General features: G+C 36.8%; 1 protein-coding gene across 6 annotated transcripts in view; it reads left to right on the plus strand.

Moving 5' to 3' along the window:
• The window catches only part of pde10a (phosphodiesterase 10A), an 87,912-nt gene that overhangs the window by 20,834 nt on the left and 45,208 nt on the right, over positions 1–21,870 (plus strand). For 2 of the 6 annotated variants that reach the window (XM_028006085.1, XM_028006086.1), the window contains exons 1-3: positions 17,105–17,281; positions 18,010–18,066; positions 18,290–18,352. The exons of 1 other annotated variant lie outside the window; for it this stretch is intronic. In XM_028006085.1, coding sequence (XP_027861886.1) covers positions 17,194–17,281; positions 18,010–18,066; positions 18,290–18,352 — 208 coding nt within the window. In that variant the 5' untranslated portion in view covers positions 17,105–17,193. Of the gene's footprint in view, positions 1–7,039; positions 7,518–7,573; positions 7,599–17,104; positions 17,282–18,009; positions 18,067–18,289; positions 18,353–21,870 lie in introns of those variants that run through there. 3 more of the 6 variants (XM_028006087.1, XM_028006089.1, XM_028006090.1) reach the window with 3 other exon arrangements.

Raw genomic sequence — 21,870 nt, forward strand, 5'->3', positions numbered from 1 at the left:
TAATAGCTGCTAGAAGTGTCTGATATCTAGAGTCAAAACAAATTGAAATGGGACAAAAAAAAAAAGCTGGATGAGGAGCCAAATGTATCTTACCACCATGTACAGCAAGCAAGATGGTTCAAAAAGTCACCTACGAAGTTAGATTTTGGAGAACTGTAGCAAAGAGTGGCATTTTAAGAACAGCAAATGGCTGTAGCAACAATTTATTTTGTTGCTTTGAGTCACAACTATTGCAGAGGTGCCAAAATTTGTGAAGAAAGTTGCATTAGACTTGCGAAACAGAGTGCAAAGGAAATTCTTGCAACAGTTTTCTGAATTTCATGTTTTATTTTGAAACTTTTACTCCAGCACTGGAACATCAAAAACTTTTGTTAGATTAGAGCACGTCTGGTTTTTACAGACAGGAAGAAAAGGCATCATCCCCGTTAAAAAATGACTTAAGATGCTTTCTGCTTTTAAGGATTTCTTCTAATTGGGTATAAATGGAGGAAAAAGTTTCTAAGGTTGTCAGAGAGAATCCATTATGTTGTGCATGACCTCTAAATGGACCAGCTGCTCACAAGTGTAGGAATGTCGGTGATTGATAGTGCACTTGCTGACGTAGCTCGTCGCAGCTCCCACACCTCTCTCTCCCTCTGTGTCTCGATATGATCAGTATGTGAGGCTGCAGCCGTGAGGGAGTCTGACACGCTTTACGCCGTATCATGTTGCAGAGTCAAAGCCGTTCAGCTGCTCTGAGTGCTGATAGCATGAGCGCACATCTGCAAAGGTTGCACAGATAGGAAACTCACTTCATTTGGGGACCTGATGCTGAGCCTTTGTCTCAACAGCTCCAACGGGAAGACGTTATCCTCTGAAGCAAATTTAATTTGCATTTATACTGATAGTAGTTGATCATGTAATCTGAACCTCCAGTCCTGCACGTCCTATGACTTTATCAATTAGTTAATCTTTTTAAAATGGGCCCTGTGGGCTTTCAGTAGACTGGTGCTACCACAGGCAACAACAAGTAACCACAAAGGTAACACTCTATATAACATGATGTTTCCATCTTATGAATTTTGTGATTTATAAAAAGAAAAAAAAAGAGTTATTTCTCTTAGTAGGCCTCAAAGCCCTACGGTGGCGCTTAGATGGAAGATGGATGAAACTGTAAACACCAAGACGTCTAACCTTAACAAACTTAATTGCAAAACCATTTGCACCCTATTAACTTTTTTTGCGATTTGGCCACAAACATAAATGGATTTCGCAACATAAAGAAGTACAAGATGGCAAAGTAAAACTAGAAGTGCAAGGTGTATTTTATAACAAATACAGTCCTAAAAGGTTTTGTAACATTTGTAGTTAAACCCACCGAGAGAACAAATACCTCATTATCAGTCAGGTTGGATGGAAAACGTCTGTGAACATCTACATTCAAGTATTGCTACAGATCCTAAGCTGCCCTGCTTTATCTCCATCCCTCTTCCCACAGCATGATGCTGCCTCTGCTATCTTTCATCATGAGGATGGTGGACTAAGAGTGATGTAGTGCTAATTTTGTGGCCTTTATAAAGCTTATTAGGCCAATTCAAATTCAATTAATGGAAATAAAATGTCATAACTCATATTGTTGATAAATCTGAGGAAGCCTCTGACTGAAGACCGTTGCTGTTTGACAGCCTCATGACTATCATAACATGCTAACAGCTCGATCTCCAGGCAGCAGAGATAATATTCCACAGTAACATGTTCTGGATGACGGCACCAGTTGTTGGCAATTACTGCTAATCCCCCTCATTTGCTTTTGCCGCTCCTCTTTAAAACTGTATCTGGCTGAATGGTTAGAAGGTTGGCAACAGAGATGCTGTATTATTGCCTATTATTTGAACTTCCTCCTTCCCTGTCTGCTTCTTCAATCTGCTGTACATCCATGAAGCCTTTCTTACATTTTGATCTCATTTGACCTGAGGATGCTCTAAAACATGTTTGCCGTTTCTTCTGCATGGCTTTTTGCAACTTAAATATGAAAGTTTGTTCTTCCTTTTAGTTTTTTTTTTTTTTTTTTTACAATATACAACACAATTAGTTCACTACAAATCTAGAGAGAAATAAACAAAATGTGCAGGTGAGGCAAAAAAACAAAAAACAAACCCCTAACAATCTCACCACCGCTAGCCTAAAAAAATCAAGTCAATAAATTTAGAGTAAAATAGATTAATTTAACCATACAACAACTATAAGAACAATTAAATATACAGGACTAGTTATAAAGTTATGTTACAAAAGACTAAACCCCAAAATAAAAGCAATATTTGACAAAACTACAATGTAAAAAAAAAATCATCTGTAATTTACAGTAAAATACCAGCAGCTGTGATTTCCAGAATTTTACCGTATAAATACTATAAAACTAAACTATCACAACTGCCAGTATTTTACCATAAATTAGATATTTTTAAAATTTTTTATTTATTTTATTGCAGTGTATCATTTAAGAGATGTTTCCCAAGTCTATCTTTATAATTATTAAGACAGATTACAATTGAACTGCAATTTGGATATACATTTACCATAGAAAGCCAAAAAACTTAATATAACGAATAAAACCTTGACTCCATTTAGCAACACAATAATGAACGTGAAGTTTATCTACCTATCAGTCTTACGCAAAAGTTTTACGTTTATTTAATAGTGACCTCTGATATTTGCGTATTTTAACTGTACTTTATACGTGGATAAGAATTTTACGGATACAATAAAGATACAAGTGTGACCTCATGCCACTTTTATTACCAATACCTTACATCACATTATAGCAGGAACTTACCGTAAAGTGTCTCTTTACTCAAAAGAGACACTGAAGTAAGAAGCTGGTACTTCTTACTGTTAATCTCAAACTCCAGTACGTTAAAGATCTTATATCCTGCATCATCATCGTCATCATCACCTAATTCATTCATGACAGTGTCGTATTTGTGTGCGGTTTGGGGTGAGGTGCCTGGTGTTGTTGGGTCTGTGGTCTTTGTGCAGGCTTGCTGGCCTTTGGAGACCATAATTATGAAAAAAAAAGAAAACATTAGTAGCTATCTGTTGGAATATTTAAAAATACATAAATAAAATAAAACATATATCTTATGTAAAATGCAAAATATTTCCTACCATAAGTCTCTGCTCAGAAAAATATCACAGACTGCCAGAATTGATCAGGAACAATTAGAAAACAATTGAAAATGTTCCAAAAATATAAATAAATTTTGTTTGCCTCATGTTTGAAATAGCCTAAAAACGTCCTTAATGCTTCTGGTGACTGGACCAATCAAAAAGCTCCAAAGAATGAGGCAATCAGTGACATTCTGTGTGTATCGTCAACAAAGGTTTTGGGTTTTAAGATGTTTTTTAAGATGACAGCATATTTGCAAGACTAGAGGAAAAGGCAGATCAGTCATAATGTAGGTGTATTTAAAAATGTTAATTCGTCAATTTGAAAATATGTCTGTGATGTCTATCTGCCTGGCAATTTTTTCAATATTCAGTGTATACGGCAAGAAAAAATCAAACCATAAAAAAACATTACCAAGCACTTCTGATAAACTAAACTAAAAATCTTAATAATAATCCCAAAAACTTTTTATATTTTACTTGAACTAAACTGGGATTTTTATCCATGAAAACACTGACAACACTTGTACATGAGAACTGTGATTATGAATTGTTTACAATGTGGAAAAGTGAAAAAACAAGTTGTGCCAAACCTCTTTTGGCTTTTTCTTTCAACAGTACAATTTTTTGCTTCTATTTATCAGAGTTTCCCACCTGAGCTGTAGATCTTCGCAGATTTTCATGGTTACTTTTTTGACTTCCTGCTGCCTTGTTAGTTTAGTTCAGGGGTCTCAAACTCCAGTCCTCCAGGGCCGCAGTCCTGCAACTTTTAGATGTGCCTCTGCTGCACCACACCTGAATAGAATAATTAGGTCATTAGCAAGGCTCTGGAGAACTGATCTACACAAGGAGGAGGTAATTAAGCCATTTCATTCCAGCGTTTTGTACCTGTGGCACATCTAAAAACTGTAGGTCTGCGGCCCTCGAGGACTGGAGTTTGAGACCCCTGGTTTAGTTGAACAGCAACATTTAGTTTGGTTTGAAGTTCTGTTATTGTCTTCCAACTGGAAGGTGCTCAGAGATTTATATATAGTTTTATTATGCGTTGTATAGAATACCAATAAAAACCGAGTTTCCCGGTTGCAACATAACAACCTGTGAAAAAGGTCAAGCTGTATGAACTTTCTTTCATGGCATTGCATTTGATATTCATCTTCAAGGAGAGTGATAAGAATACGGGTTAATAAAACTATTGACAACGGAGGTAAAATATGTTCTTTATCCTTTGATCTAATCTTTCTCATAAATGCAATTTCAACACATCAGATGCTGTTGATTTGGGGAAATTTTGCTCACTGGGAGCCATAAATTTATTTCACACATTCTCCACATTCCACTTCTGAATTGTGTCTTTTCTCATCCACATGAAGGATGTTCATGGAGCTCAGCTCACCTACATTTTGAATATTTTTTATGGGTTTTTTTTTATTCTAGAATTGCATTTCTAATTCCCAAGAGTGAGAAAGAGAGTCTAAATATGTTAGTGCCACTGCAGATGTATAGTGTATGAGTTTCGGGCCTGTGCTTTAAGGAGTGGATTACATTGATTTATTTTACTGAGCCAATTCCGGGCAATATTTACAATTATAATTTATGTAAATGTTCAACTGGGGAAGATGGTGAAATAAATCAATTAAACTTAATTTGAAAATGGAAGTCTCTGCAGGTACTCCTATGGATAGACACAAGTATTTTTGGATAAAAGAAAACAATAAAAATTGATTATATAGCTTTTTATATGTATATTTTTAATTAGACAGATTTCTTTTCACGGTTCTTGATTGTATATAAAAGGTTTTTCTGAATAAAGGACATAAACCATTCAGGTATGGTATGGTTTATATCAGGTATCAGGTAGGAAAGGAAATATAGAAATTATTTAATATATTGCTTAATTTCTTTTACAGGTCAGAACAACCCAGGTTTGAATCAGAAACCTGAAGAATTCAATAAGTTGCAAGATTTGTTTAAAATATTTGTTTATCCTTTTGTCATTTTCTTGTGTCTTTTATGCGGTTCCACTTTAAAAACAACTTTTTATATATATATATATATATATATATATATATATCTAACACTCAAATTATTTGCCCCTATCTAACAACATTATAAAAACCCTTAAGTTCTTCTCTAGGTTTGGGTTTGAATGTTTCATCCCAAATCTGAATTTTATTTCTTTTTTTTTTTGGAGGGGGTGTGGAGAGTTGAATCAAAATCCAGCTGCATTTAAATAAATTACAATTGTAGTGAGAAAATATATTTATTTTGATCATTTTAAAGCAAAACTATAATTTTGATTTACTACACACACATTGATTTCTTTCAGATGTTATGGCTTATAACTAGTAAAAATTGCAAATCCTTTCTTTATCTATTTATTTTTAGTTCGACCAATAATGGAAGGACTACTACAGAAATGCCAGACTCCTTAAACGTATGTCCTCTTGAATAAAATACTGGATCAATGCAGTCAGGCATCTCCTTCCTCTTGACAACACTCCACAGATTCTCCGTGGGGTTTGGGGTAGGTCAGATTGCTGGTCAATCAATCACAGCAAAGCAGGTAATGGCCATGTCCGCAGGCACCCAGTCCTGCTGAAAAATGAAATGAGCATCTCCATAAAGCTTGTCAGCAGACGGACGCATGAAGTGCTCTAATATTTCCTGTGAGATGGTTGAGCCGACTTTGGAGTTGATCAGCACAGCTTCTCAAGTTTCTGTAATCTTATTGTCTTTAAAAAGGGGATGCATATTGTAAAAGGTACTGGATGGTTTGGCCACCAACAGCCAATGGATTGTATCAGGCACACAAATTAGTAAACAGTAAAACTAACTGAGTTCAGTTATGGATGCTGTGTGTGTGTGTGTGTGCTTATTTTATGGGATGTTTGGTTACAATATAAAATAGTGATGTTTTGTACTTCAAGTTTATACATCGAACTTGACAGCTTGCCTGAAGTTTTTTTCTTTTTTCCTGTTTTCATGTTATGTATTTTATCTTGTTTTATCTGTTTTTTATTGCTGATGTTTTTACTTTATTAACCATACTTCAGCTTGTACCTTCTGGGAGGATGACAAACAGCAGAAATCAGCTGGTGTAGCACTTTATGAACAGACAGCTTCTTTTAGCAGTGAACTTCTGTCTTCGTGTGTCTGTTATTGTATTCTGGACAACTGTCAAGTCAGCAGTTTTTACCAGGCTTGCGTAGGCCATATCATGGACATATCTGCTTTGTATTGTGTGTTTTCCATAGGTCTCACAATCATCTACCCCCCCCCCCCCCCCCCCCCCCAAAAAAAACAGTTGAAATGTGTCAATTCAACTTTTTGAATTGAATAAATGAAATAAGTGATCTGAAATGACATTCTAACTAAATTAAAAGTGCGTGCCCGATAGCTGTGCTCCTGCTCCGCTGTAAATGTGGAGGTGGTCACCATCTCCCACTTGATCGCGGATGAGGAAACAGCAGCGCGTCCCCCGGGGGACGCGCTCGGTTTGTGGCTGGCTCGGTCCCCCTTTTTACGCAGCCAAATTCAGGAACAGGAACAGCGACTAGTAACGTCAAACTGCGAGTTTGGCCAGACTCCGTGAAGTGCGCTGAAACACCGGAAACAGGACCGATTGGTTTTTTTCAATCAGCCGCCTGTTTAGGTTACAATCAGTTTCTTTCCGCGTGTTTTTTTTTTTTTTTTTTTGCGTTTCAGTCATAATTAAAAGAGTAAATGGGGGTACATGGTAAAGATAAGTCAAGCTTGACCCATTTCAACATGCTTCATCTAGTGTTGTAAGTCTTAAATGGAGCTTTTATTTTGAAAATTATAGCGGATCGATGTGGGTCATCCTCCACCGGTGCGCCCCCTCCTCTCCGTGTGTTCACTCCCTTCCCTCTGTGGCTCTGCGCTGACGGCTGCGCTCTGCTCAGTCTGCCGCTGCACATCCACCGCGGAGCCACCACGCCGCTGAGGCGGACTGATCGTAGCTGAGCTCGGCCAGCGGTGCTGGGTCAAAGCGCTGCTGCTGCAGGAGGAGGAGGAGGAGGAGGAGGAGGGAGGGGAGCGGCAGCACACTTCTCTTCTTTCCCCCCTCCTGAAACCTTGCACAGCTTCAAGGATTCAGGACATCATCACCTACAAGCTGGAATAGTTTTTTTTTTTGTTGCTGTTTTCTGTCAATTTTTTTCCCTTTTTTCTTTCTCTTTTTCTTTTTTCTTTTTAATTTTTGTGCTCCAGAAGACGCACAAAGTTGCAGCTGCAGAGGCGCACTTTTCTCCGAGGCTCTTCTCCTCCTTTCTGCGCTCATAAATCCGACATGGAAGATGGTCCGTCTTCAACAAGCTGTTTCAGAAGGTTAACGGACTGTTTCCTGGGTGCAAGTAGGTGTTTCTGACTGACAGTCACTTAACAAGGCGTGAAAGAGAAAACCAAAGGTTTACATGCGAAGAAAATGAACCGCTGTGAGTCTCAGCACGGGGCGCAGACACACGGGGCTCAGCTGGGATGTTTGGTCCTGCAGGCAGACCGTATTTCCCTTCAACTTTATGAATGACAGACCGAGAGCTGAACTAGACGAGTGGGGACAGGCGGGGAGGGGGACGTCAGATAATATTTTCGGGATTTTAAACAGCATGTAGAGGATGGTGACGGGTCTGATCTCGGCTTTGAAGTTGGTGTATCATGGTGGGGGACAGTCAGCAGTTCCGCAACAAGAAAGCAAAGCCAGGTCTGCAGCATGAGCCGGGCAGAGTGCTTATAAAAACATTTACAGGGGTAAATTACGTAGAAATCACCTGGGAAAATAGACCTTGTAATGCACCATTAAGAATTTTAGCTGTGTCTTAATATCAAAGTGATTATTAAGTTGCGCAAAATATAGTATTCAGTAGAGTAATTAGAAACATATATGTTACCACAATATCCATATTATAAATTTAAGAAATATGATTTATCTAAATGATAACTTTTCTCTTAACAACTTTTTTTTTTTTTTTTTAAAGTTTTTGTTAGTTTTTGTTTTTATTCAGCGTGCTAAAAACATCGTAGGGCAAGTATCTTTAAATTTTTACAGTTTTTGAAACTAAATAGTTGTTTTATTTATCCTTATCATAAATTTGCCTATCAATAAAAAACCATTAAAAACAAACATTAAACCTGTACTTACAGGTTGTATATCCTATATCTATTCAAACCCAACTTCCTAACGTTTTTAACCCCCAGCCTCCACTCTTGCATTACATCGCACTTTGTACATTACTACAGTGTAATATAAATATCTACTGTTCATATTTAAAATAAATCACCACACAATCACTGTACAATGGTGTACTATATAATCTTAACCCCAAAATGATTCATACCTTGGCAGGATTAGATTTAGTAGTCTTTGAATTTTACCAGCAGTACTTCCAGAAACATGCTGAAAGTACTGCTGAGGTTTTTGAGTGGCCCAGTCAGAGTCCCCAGCTCAATCTGATTGCGAATCTGTGGAGGGAGGTAAATATTAGGGTGATGGCAAGGTGGCCTTCCTACCTCAAATTCATCAATTATATACAAAAAGTAATCAAAATACTAGAGGAAACATGCAAAAAGCTGATCAGTAATTATAAGATGGGTCAGGCTTTACTACTGATTATCAAGGGTATAGTTTCTGACATGCCTCTTAATTTAAAATTCATACTCTTTTTATGTAGTTTTATTACTTTTGAAAGGTATGTCTGCGCCATTTTCTATCCGATATAATATTATTCTTGGCTATGAAAGCCAAGAATAATATGAAGTATGAAAATACTTTTTATTTAAATTTGCCAGGGTTTTGGGTTTTTTAACATTATATGTTGCCGTTAAGAGTCTACATCACTCCTTTGAACTTCTGGTTAGAGATTAACTGCATTTTAATACGTCTCTCTTGACGGTTTTGGGGACATTTAATATAATAGCTGCTGTTGAATCAGTGTTTGTACTGCTTTTAACTGGAGATGCACGTATGAGTTTAGAGTGAAATTGTTCATACATTTCTTGCTCTGAACAGAGTTGGGCAGGTCAAATATTGAAAAATTTGTATTAAATGTGCAAAAACTAAAACTCATCCCATTTTATTCTTAAAATGTATTAACATGTTTATTAACATGCAGTTTTTTAGTTTAATTAACCAAACAATCATCAATTGCAGCTTAGTTGGTAGATGAAGGTTGTAATTTGCTCATTTTGTATTAAATTCAAAACTTCTACTCTTCTTAAAAAACATCCTGCATGTTTTTTTCTTTTTTGTGTCGTCTATTTAGAATCAATCAAAATTGTAATAGGCTGGTGCAACCTCAAAGAAAGCTGGAAATCACCATTGGCCAGGAATAGCCTGATTATTGCCTCTGTAACTCGAAACAAAAAAACTAGTGTAACATCATGCAGTTATTTAATTTGAGTAAATCTGATCTAATTATTTCTGATTAGGAATTGTTTAGGTGTAACTGCAACCACTTTTGACTAAACTAAATTTGTTCAGTTCTGAAATAACAGGATCGTTTTGCTCCTCTGTCTCATCCCTTATGTAAACAAACAAACAAACAAAAAGCAAATATGAAGAAATGGTTTGTGATACAATGCTACTGAAATGGTAATAAGGTTTTTAAATCTTTTCAAGCAAGATAAACATAATCACATCAAAATGTGCTCTTGATTGGCATTGATACCTTAGGCTTTACAAATCTTAGCTTGCTAGTAAGTTTGACTTTGGCATTAGATCTGTCACTAAATGAGAAAAAGATGCACACATACAAAACTAGATTTTCAATTCAACACCAAAACTCTCTCAACTAAAGGTTTTATGCCAGTTCTTTATTTAACTGGCATAATGAACTAGCTAGTGTGAAAGCTAGCTTGCTAACTAGTTTAAATTTAGCATTAGCGCCTTTGCTAAGCAAGTTAAAGAGAGGATATAAACTTAAATTCTCAGTCCAACAAAAAAAACCTCTTCCTGCTACAAGCCTTGTTGGTTGCAAATTTCAATTTTCATTAGCTAGCTTGCAAGCTACTTTGAATTTGTTGATAAATCAGTGAAAGCTGCAGAAATTTAAACTGTTGTACCAAAAATAATTAAAAATACTCAATGTTTACCAGTTTTCAATCTTTACTAAACATACATCTTAAGTAATTCCTTTCATCCTCCACTGGAATATGATAATTAGCTAAGTGAAGCAACATTTTCAGTTTGATTAAAACCAAATGTTTAAAATGTTGTGATAAAATGTATTTGCCACAACATATGTCAAAATAAAATACACAATGTTTGACTTTAACACTAAACTAACTAATTAATATCTTTCATTTTATGTAAACAATTTAAATGGCTTACATTTAATACCCTCAAAATTTATTTACAGTGTAATTTGGGACATGAGTTATTGATGCAAAGGAATACAGATTGTAGCGAACTGCAGTAAGCCAGTATGATACTGTCTGGCTTCCCCCCTTTTTTTCAAAAAAGGACAGGAATACTTTTCAAAGCTTGTTCAAGCTCAAAAATCTTATCAAATACGCAAAGCAGAGGCTTAGATATTTGTGTGAAATAACTTCAGTGAGATGAATAAGAATTACGTGTATTGTGTACCCTTTTAATGAATGAGTCATTCCTTAAAGGAAGTGAGCAGAAGTTCATCATCCTCTGTCCAGTTCTACTTCTGCTGTAGATGTTTGAGTGTTTGAGAAACAACATTTTGAAATTGCTTTACAGTTCAGAGTTAATCTGGGTTTAATTAATACGACTCGGTGTAAATATCTGCTTTACTTTTTTGTCTTTTTTTGTATAGGACTTTATAAAATAGTCCTATACTATTTTGTATTTTGTAATCTTATCTTTCTTCATTTGTCATTTATGAAACAGTACAAGCTGTTGAAATGTCCCTCAAACTCAGTCTACGGTGAAGAAGCACAATCTAAGTACTTACTGTGTTCACTTCTGATTTGCAGTGAGTCAATTTTGACATATTGTAGCTGCAAGTTTCTCTTGAGGACAAAATGCAGCTATCCTTATGTGCGTGTGTGGATAGGTCGGTCAGGGTCAGCCCTAATGCAATCTGTCAGGCCTTTTTAAGTGCAGTTAGTTGTCGACGAATTGCTTAACTCAGAAAAGAAGGCTGCATTGTCAGGCAGGAAGTGCTCACGCTAGACGTTTCCTGCCATCTCTCACACTGAGAACTTCTCCCAGCACAAGTGACAAAATATGTATAAATCTGTAAAGTGCTTGATATAGAAATTAAAAGCCTGATTGAGGTTCGACTACAGGAAGCATACCAAATATGTTCTCACTGTCATTTGACTTGAGTGTTGATTTGAACCCTATTCAGGAAATTCAAGCCAAAGAAAAATTAGCTTGCGTCTGCAGTTTGAATTCTTTTTATACATTATGATGAGAGCGGGCCAGGGCACAGGGCACACTCTGAGCAGCAAAACAGATGAGATTTCTCCTCAAGGCGTCCATTGACCCCTTCATCAGCTCATCATGGGTTGCTATCAGAGAGGATGGGAAAGAGGCCCCTTGCTCAGTGATTTTTGTGCAGCTTGTCCTTGTGACAAGGCTCATAAAAGAAAACGGCTCGGCAGAAAGAGCACAGATCTGTGGTTCTCATTATTGTGTCCCCACAGGCCCCACTTCAGTTCAGCATCAGACCAGATGTGGAGTGGGGAACATGACCCCATATTACTGATGTGGTATTGGATAATGTTTGGGGATGGGGGGCCTGCTGCAGTGCTGCATCAAAATAGTGTTTTAAAAAATATATATACCACAGACCACACTTTCAGCTTCTTTTTTATTTCTATTCCTTCCTTTATCACTCTCTCTAAAGATGCCACCCTCATCTACACAAACCCCTGTCAAAATGCAAAATCATGGTAAATAATTTCCACTGATTAAGTAAAATATCATGCACAGTTAATCTTAAAAAGAGCAAATCTGTTTGGAAAAAATAAACTAAAACTAACAAAAAGTAACTTGTTTTCATAACTTGTTTTAAACTAAAAATGTGTTGATCACCTTTTGATTTGCATTCATATTTGATAGTTTTCTTGAGCAGATTAATTTGCTGTCAAAGACCATAGCAGAACTTTAAATTGCCTCCCGCTGAGCCAATTTTACATTAATTTTGATGAATCCTCTGATTCACTGTTATACTAAAAAGTTGTTTTTGAAATATTCATAACATTGACAAAAAACCTCTGCTCCATTTCAAGAAAAGAAATGTCAGATCATGATACGGCCACTCCCATGGTTCACTAAGGGCGTTGTGAACTTTTGGAAACTTTTTGGAAGTGAGGCAAAAAAAATGATAAAGTTCATTTTTATTAGACCCAAGCACCTTCTAACATCAGTTTTGGGAAGCTTTAGCCTGGCCTTGATGTTTTTTTTAGATGTTGCTTCTTCGTCGAGGAATATGGAGAATACAGGAGATCATTTTGATATTTAGAACAAAACAATTGCTTAATGGAAGTTCCTGCAACTCTTTCAGTGTTGACAAGTTTCAGTTTTGTCTTTTAATTACTTTTTGGGAAAATCCAATTTTGTAATTTCCTTACTATTACTGGCAACTTTGTTCACTGTGTCCTGGTTACATAATGCTGTGGAGTTTTTTGTACTCTTCTCTTGGCTGATTCTTTCGTGCAATGAAGTGTTCAAATCTCTCTAGTTATTATAGATGCAGCTAAAAGAGGCAAACGTTTGAAAAGTGTGGAAAACCGTACTAGGACTGGTTAACTTTATTTCAAGTTATTTAGAAGAGTTAGCCCACTTGTGTTTAATAAATTTTTCTTTTTGAAAATGTCCCTTGAATCTTATTTGAATCGTAGAGGATATTTCGTAAATGAACGGTGGGGAATGTTTTGAAATAATTAAACAAAGTTACTACCCAAATCTGGCACTCTAACACAGGGACTTTTGACAGCTAGTGTTTATTTTAAGGAGCTATGAGCAGAAATATTTATTGTAGGATCAGATGTTTCAGTAACGGCATTAGCATTCCTGAAACGTTATTTTTAGATAATGTTCCATAACAGATCGATAACTTATAAGAATAAAACAGAGGATCTTTGCGGTACTCTGTTTAGCCTTTCTGTTAGCTGCTTTAAATCTTAATCTCTCCTGAGCCTTAATGAATCACAGACATGTCTCAGTGGATTGTTTCCTTTTTGAAATGGCGTTTCTACTGTATATCTGTGCTACATCTCTTTTTCATTTTTAAACAGGGCAATGTTTTTAACGTAGCTAACTTTGGATCTTTTTTACTCTGTAACAAACAAGCCTGGAAGCGCCTAGATATGGTGTATTCTCTGATCAGAAAAAGATGGGATTTTTCCGCTTCCAGCTCGGCCTTAACCTGTCACTTCCACTCAAGCTGAAAATTGTCCTATTCCAGACAGCAGCTGATTTCTGGGTGCATCTCTGTTGTTCGGCTGTGGTATAAGGGACAAGTATTTTCTACTTTTCAGTCAACCATTCTTTTGCTCCTTCCTTTGTACCTAATTACCTGAACCGTGCAGATGGAAATAATTCAAATCGAAGTACCGTTGAAATCTCCCTTTCTCGAGTGTGACGTGAGCTTGCATGTTTGTGCAGAAGAATCTGCATGTCTAGAAAAATGACAGGACCTCAGTGAAACAGCATTTTTCTAATTTAACACATTCCCACTGACTCGTGTAATGGCTTGGCTTTGGAATGTGGAGAGCGTCGGGTGAATGATGATCACTCAAACATTCACACACACATGTGCACCTGCACAGCCTCAGCGAGCGAGTGAATGAAGTGAGTGGCGGGAGGTGAGGGGCCGTAATTTTAAGCGGCTGCTCTCCGAATGTCGGTTTTGGACGCTGCGATCCAGCCCTGCCATCGATAAGATGATAAACACATGCTCTTCCCACCTCCTGGCAAGGGAGTCCCAGACGGACCTGCTGACGCACGCACCCAACAGCAGTCCCCCATCACCTCCCCCAGCCCTCCCCGCTCCTGCCTCAGCCTCATGTCAGGAAAGTGAAAAGTAGTGCCTTGGCAGCTTGCCCTTGACTTGCCGCCAGAAGGAGTGCGCTGCAGAAGAAGTGGTCTTTTCCCCTTTTCTTCTCATGTGCACTTTTCATCTATGTGTTGCAAAGGAGGAACATCTTGAACGCTAAATGTCGCCACTGTTGGGATCTTTTTCTGCCCTAGATATTGTGTGACGGGGCTCCTGACAGCACCATGTTCGTCTCTGTTCAGCGCTGTCGCCTGGCTAAATACTTCAGCATGGGGAGAGGGATTACTGATGTAGGGAGAGTATAACTTGTTTTTAGATGTGCAGCAAATAATCCTTTGTTTGCATGTGTCAGTTTGTTGTGTCATGAGAAAAAAAAGCAGATGAAGGGGAATTTGCAGTCTCACGCAGCAAAATAAAAGCTTTTCTTAACATTTAATTTTTGACTAGATCTAGCAGAATGGTAAAAAAGTGCAATTGTCTTTTTGCGGTGATGATGGACCCATTCACACTATTTAAGGGCTTACGTAGCCTCAGCAATTGATTCATTTATCTGAAGTAAAGATGCAACAATTAAATATTTTTGAATGATTTCTAATCTCTGATAATATTTTTAATAAAGGCAAATGTATTTGGGATTTCACAATTTAGTTCTTTAAGTGTGTATTCTCTAAGGCAGAGGTCTCCAAAACCAGACAGACATTAACACTAACCTGAACATAGATTTATCGTAAGAAAAACAGTGAAAGTTAAGGAAGAAACTTCATACAGCTTCTCAAAAAGGAGAAAATAGAGAAGGCTGAGACGGGTTTTATTCACACTACATGCTTCTGTGCTTGAGGAGTTTAAAAACTGTCTTCCTCCTACGTTCGGAGGAAGCGAGGCGCCCTTGACAACAATGTTAATTTTCATTGGCAAAGAATTTTTTTTTATATTTCTCATCAACAGCCTTTTTAATCCACTGAAAACTAGAAAACACTAAATATAAACTCACCCCATATGACTATAACAATTAAATGTTTGATATTTCTTCAACTAATAAAAACAGGATGAAAATGTTGGAGGGAGATGACCAAATGTAAATTTAGTCGTGTGGAAAGGTGGGATTAATTTGTCACTCATTCTAAAGAGACTTAAGCTTGAGTCGTAGGAATAATTAAGTACTCTGCAAAAAAAGAGTTGACATTTAATTTACAAATGTCATAAATAAATTTGAACTTGACTCAGATAGTGTTACTTCTGCCACTGCTTTCACAAGAATGTTGTCTATATTTTGTATATGATGTACATCTTGTTTAGTTTTTTTGGGGGGGTTGAAACAAGAAAAATTAAAATTCTTACAAAACTGTTTCTAAAGCTTCTTTTGTGTTTTTTAAAACAATAACCTGACTATATTGCAAAAACAGTTTAAGTTGTTAAAGTTTTGGTTCTTAAAGATTGTGTAAAGAAAATAATTTTTTTTTCCATAACTAGAAACAGTTTGACTCCCTTGTATAGCCTTAGTCTCTGTTATTCTCCTGTCAAAGGATGAAGCTGATTATGATGAAATCTCCTCCAGTTGTTAGCGCAACATGCTACCATGCAGCTGTGTGGTGCCACTGGTTGGAAGAAGTCTGAATTTTTGTCAAGTCACAACGCCTTTTGTCTTTTACACACACACACATAGTGATGCCATAGTTACTTTGAAAAAGTAACTTTAATCGGATTACTGATTACTCCTTGAAAAAGTAACTCAGATTACTGACTACTTGATTTGGAAAGTAACTAAGTTACATTAAAAGTAACTTTTTTAGTAACTTTCAGCAGCTGCTAACAACAACGCTGTGAAAATTACATTGAGCTTTGCCAAAACTTAATTGTAAGCTATTTTATAATGGTAACATCAACAATGTGTCTCCACTTATAAGGTTGAACTGAATGGGAGATTTTTTTAATGGTTACAGTACAAAAAAAAAAAAAAATCACGTTAGTAATTTGTGTGTGTTTTTGTGTGGTCCACTATTGTCTGGAAAACTCTAAGAAAAAGTGGATTTTAAAGTCTCCACCCCTCCCCCCATCCTCCAGGTTGTGCGTTACGGCCCCGCGTTTAGTGTCAGAGCGCAGCATACAGCGCTCCTCCTGATGCTCCGCTATTCAGATGCACAGATTTGTGACACTTATCTTAATATTAATGATTATAATGGCGTTTAGTTGCACAACTTTACGGACTCGTTCATTGCTGGCTGTTTTCACGTTTATTGCGCTGTTCATATTAGTCTCGATGTTTGCAATTTTCTGGAGCGCAACGCGAAGCTCGACGTCAGTCAGCAAATATATTAACTTGACATTAACAAAGACACAGCGGGACGGATCATCCGGGAAATGATGGACTAAAACTAACTGGATGTCAGACAAATTCTAGGATTTATTATGAGTCTCTGCTGATTTCCAACCCCAAATGAGCAACTCCACGTTTAAAAACGAGCTCAAAAAGGCGCAACCCGCGACTCATTAAATTTATAAGCAACTTTAAAAAAAAAATAAAATAAAAAAGCCCAAAGCCGCTTATAATAGTCGGACTTGGCGACAGAAACTCAAAATATTTCCTGTTTTTCCACCAACAAAATGCGCATCTCCCCCTTCCCTCCATTGTTTATGTTTCTGTCGCTGCTGATGCTGTCGCATAAAAACGGCGATCACTCGACAAGACGCGTAGAGGAAATACGATTAAATTCCCAAAGACGATAGTAACGCACAGTAACGCAAAGTGATTTCGATAAGTAACTGTAGTTTGACTACTGGATTTGAAATGAAACCTCGCTGAAAACACGTCGTGTGAGCTTTCTCGATGTCCGCAGCATTGCGCCGCCTGGGCGGTGCGGAGCGGCGAGGAGAAGCTGGGCGAACAGTAACTAACGGGGAAACGCGAGTCGACGTAACACCGGGGCTGGAACTATTACTTTTATTGGGATTCGGAGTTACCTTGGCGACGTAATTCGCAAAAAAAAACGACGCCCCAAAAATCCTATGTAAGTCAATGGAATCAGGTCGTGGAAAAAAATCCAAAAATTGACCATATTTGATGATTTGCTGTGTCGCAATGGCCTCACCTAGAAACACCTTTCAACGTTCAGTTCGGAGATACATTTGTGCTTTGTTCGGTGAAGATGGTATGTTAATACGTCTTACGGTTTTTCTACAGTTTGCTTCTAAGAGGCACAAAGCTTTCAGAATTTTTCGGGTTATAGTATAGGTGAGTGTAGTTACTCAACATCTGTGAGTAATTGTGTGAATATCTGTGTGTTTTTCGCACTGAAAGGGCCAGTTTAAGGTAATTTTCAGTATCATTAAATATTTCATGTCAAAAATGTATGCCCCATTAGACGTAAAGACTTGAAAATGGACTATGCATCACGTGGTAGGAGTTCGTCCTGTAATCGGTGGGGTCGCTGAAGAAGAGCCGATGGCGCGACATGGCTGCCTCGATTCTGTCAGGCAGCTGTGGCTACAATCTAGTAGCTTTTCATCGACAGCTAGTGAATGTGTGCATGAATGGGAATGACTGATGTCATTGAAAAGCGTCTTGAGTGTTCAGAAAAGTGTTACAGAAGTCAGATTTTATTTAATTTAAAAGTGACAGTAGGACATTTGTATTAGTTTTTAGTTATATTTTCATATTTTGTAGACATTTTATAATTATAACAGGTCAGCTGTTATAAATGAGCTTTAAATCATGTAACCCTGTCGCAGCTCAGTTTTATTAATGTAATTTTCATTTATTCATCAGAATGTTTACCAATAATAATTCTGTATATATATATATATATTATGCATGGATATATTTATATATGTATACATATATTTATTTGTTTTACATTTTTTGTTTTTTAACCAATAGAACACGATGGAAGAGAGAAGGCCAGTACAAGTGAGAGGAAAGAAAGTCAGGAAGCAGGTGAGAAAGTTGTCAGGTGATCTGAGTTGAGGCCACAAATTGTCAGGAGAGTTTGCAGTGTTTTCACTTCAGACTTCATCGTGAAATCCAGTGATAAAATGTGCTTGTATTTAATTATTCATTTACTGATGTTATGTTTTGGTCTTTTTGTTAGCTTGTTTTTTTTTTTTTTTGCTTTGTATATAATTCAATAATTAATTACAACATATTTTCTGATACTCAGAAGACAGAGAGCGTGACAATGATGGAAAAAGAGAGAAACAGACCGTACATGATGATGACCAAGGTGAGAAGTAGACAGAATAGCGACAAGTTAAAAACATACTCTATGTTGCCTGTATGTGTGGAGTTATTATTGACATCATAGGAGATTGTAAGCGTCCATTGAAACAGTGTCAAAACAAGCAACTACACAAAAGATTCCTTCAGAGGAGTTGGTATGAAATGTTTAACTGGCTAATATTCAGTTAGCCAAAATTTTGCCTTCTGCTTCTGTTGTTATATTATTCAGACTATTTTGCAAGCGTCTATGCAGGCTTTAATAAAGATGCTTTAGTTTCTACTAAATGTCAGTACTAAGTTTGCGGTTTTCCTGGCTGATCACATTTATTGTCTTCAACGTCACAACCAAGTCGAGCAAGTTGTAGTTGTAAGTGGGAAAAGCAATGGGATTTGTTAATAGTTGTGGCTAATGCTAGCTGATATGTTTTTTTTTCTGTTTTATGCATTTTAAATGCAAAAGGAACATGTTCATGTGTTGAGATTTTATAGTACTATGTTTTCCTCTAGCTTATTGAGAAAAACAAACATCTACTCTTCCAACTTTGATATGTTTTGTATATGTGGCAGCCATGTTGGATAGTAAGTGTAAGATGGCTTGTGACCTTTAAGGTTTCCAAGTTGGAATTCAGAATTTTTCTGCTGTTCTTTCTAATTTTCTAAATTAGAATTGGGAAAGTCCATCTTCTAAATATAAATCAAACACATTACATATATGATCACCCTTTCCTGTACCTATTTTATCCTTTTCAGGTTTATTCACAAACACTTGTCTAAATGAGTGATGGTCATCAGTAACGTGGTTTTTGGATGAAATCAGAGTTATATTTAAACAGCTACATTGTGCAAGCGTCTATGCAGGCTTTAATAAAGATGCTTTAGTTTCTACTGGCTTCAGCAACTGGAAGTCAGTAAAACATTATCAGTTCATTTGTATCATAAAATTTAGATCCAATTCTATTCAAATATTTTCAAGTTAAATGTAATTAGTTGTTTTTTTTAAAGTTTCTATGAAAAATGTGGGAGAGTTGAAGGCAGCAGACAAATCTGTCGAGTTCTGTTGTGAGTCACATACTGTACATCACAATAAAAAAACATATAAGATTTGAAGAAAACAAATAAATTATATTATACTTTGACAAAACAGCTACATGAACAGAGGAGCCGGGGCCACATTTTAGATCATTCCTTGTTACGTAAAAGAAACAAATACCCAGAGTATGTTTCACTGATTTGAAAAAGTTCATAAGCAGTATATGGTTTTCAGACAGAAAATTGTTGTGACTGCGCCTGATCTTATGTCTTACATAATACATATATAATTAGAATTTGATCAAACAAACAAGATAGAACAATAGTTTGAAATATGCATAAATACAGACTTGAAAGAGGAATTTTCCTGCCTCACTTTGCATTTTCACACCAATTGTTGATGAACAGAAATAGTAAATATGTTTTTTACATTCATTAAATATGTAACAACATGCATGTGAAATCAGACATATATAATGGCGATATAAAGAAACAGCAATGATCATGCGCCAACTGCCTGCTTCATTGCGTGTGTGTGGCACAGCGCCACCAGTGGTCAGCCACAACATCTCACTGCCTTACCTCACACCTTCCTCTATTTGAACAATTGATGCATACATTTGGAGATTTTTTCTTACCATAAAGATTTTTAAATCATATAGGGAAAATAACTTTATCAAGTGGATAAATTCATTTTATTTGTTATGACACAGTGATGTGGTTCCTCACCCGTCACTAGAACATTTCTGGATGTATCTCTAACCTTCAACTCCCCTCTCCAGTCGTTTAGGAGGTGAGAGTGTGTTGATAATTTAGAAAAAAGTCATTCTAAAGCATTTCTGATCTTTCATTTTGGCCTCATGCTTGTGTTTTGTGTTCTGTCCTCTGTGACATTATTTGAAAAGTAGCCTTGTCATGTGTTATAAGTGCACACATTCTGGAGCATCAGACCTCTGTGCTGCATGTGGGCTGCCTCACACAGACCTGAAATGACTCTTGTGTCTTTTAGCAAAGACAACGTTATGGTGGAATGACTTCTCAATCCACTAGCTGCTTTTCAGCAAACCACTCCAAACTTAAGTACATCCACAGCTGCTAGCATGCACATGTACTTCTTCGTACAAATGTAATTCCATTTTTATTATCTTGGTTAGATGAGATGAAGAAAATCTCTTAAATATTATACAGCTCTAGCTAGCTCTCAGGTTGTCCTAATCAATGCTTATTTTTCCTTTATGGATGTCGTAAGTTTATTAGAATATTTTAAAGTTTGCAGATGAAATTTGCCTTTATAGTTAAAAATCTTGAAGATGCTTTTATTTTGTAGTGTTTAGAGTTAAAAGACTATACCAGCTAATCCATTTATGTCATATTTTCTAAAATTATCACAGTAGGTTCAAGCAAAGGAAGAAACTTGTTACACATTAAAATTCATAAATGCCCACGTTTTTCTCCTAAGTCACACCAAAAGGATTTTTCTCATATGTCCAAGTTGACATATTAACGCTGCATACATGCTGCATTGATAATGTGTATGTGTTCTGAAGCAGATTATGTGCCACATGCAACTAAACCCAACCCACAAGATGCAGCGTCATGCTGTAACACCCAGACCTCACTGCACTGAGGTGATAACGTGACGAACGTCAGAGACACTCAAATTTTCCCTTTTGTGTACGTTTAAGGCAGCAATGTCTAAGATGCACACATAGTGCAAGTTACAGCTATGACAGTGTAAGTAAAGGCTAGGGGGAGAAAAATGCTCCACATTGGATTGACCGACAAAGCTTGGTTGCCAAAGAAGCCTCCATAACTTTGATATCATCTGTGTGGAAGCATTTTGATAATCTGTGGATTTAAGACAACAGATCCATTGTAAAATTAGAACTAGAAATTTGTGCTGCATTAATGAAAAATATTGCTGCGTTCACAAAGCAAGCGAATGTGACCCAAATTCGTTTTCCCCCCTCCATATGTGTCCCATATCCGACTTTTTAATGGCAGTTTGAATGCCCCAATTCTGATCTTTCACCCCCCCAAACACTTCCAAATGTGGTACTAAATCGACTATGTAGCCTATAGTTTTCAAAGCGTCTGTAGTTTGAACAATGGTGTTGTATTTCATCCAACTTTTACGTCACAGGCGTGAAACATGCATCATAATTCTGCACCAGAGAAAGCCAGTAAATCGAGATGTAAACAACAGCTGAAGCAAACAGTGCCGATAGTGACACCCATCGCATTACAATCCCACCTTTCCTGACTTTGACTACACATCCAAACAGACTTATCTACAAAAATTGCAGTCACTGCTACATTAAAGGCTGTTGCTGTTAGCTGTTCTTTTTTTTGCTCCCTTTGTTTTGTTTGATTTTGTCACAATACTGTCAGCTCCCACTGCTCATCAATTTAAAAATCAGTCTGTAGTTGGTGGCATTCATAATTATTTCTATAAATAATAATTGAGTAGTTGAAGTTACTACACTAATATCA

The sequence above is a fragment of the Xiphophorus couchianus genome, chromosome 22, assembly GCF_001444195.1.
Source record: "Xiphophorus couchianus chromosome 22, X_couchianus-1.0, whole genome shotgun sequence".
NCBI classification, from domain to species: domain Eukaryota; kingdom Metazoa; phylum Chordata; class Actinopteri; order Cyprinodontiformes; family Poeciliidae; genus Xiphophorus; species Xiphophorus couchianus.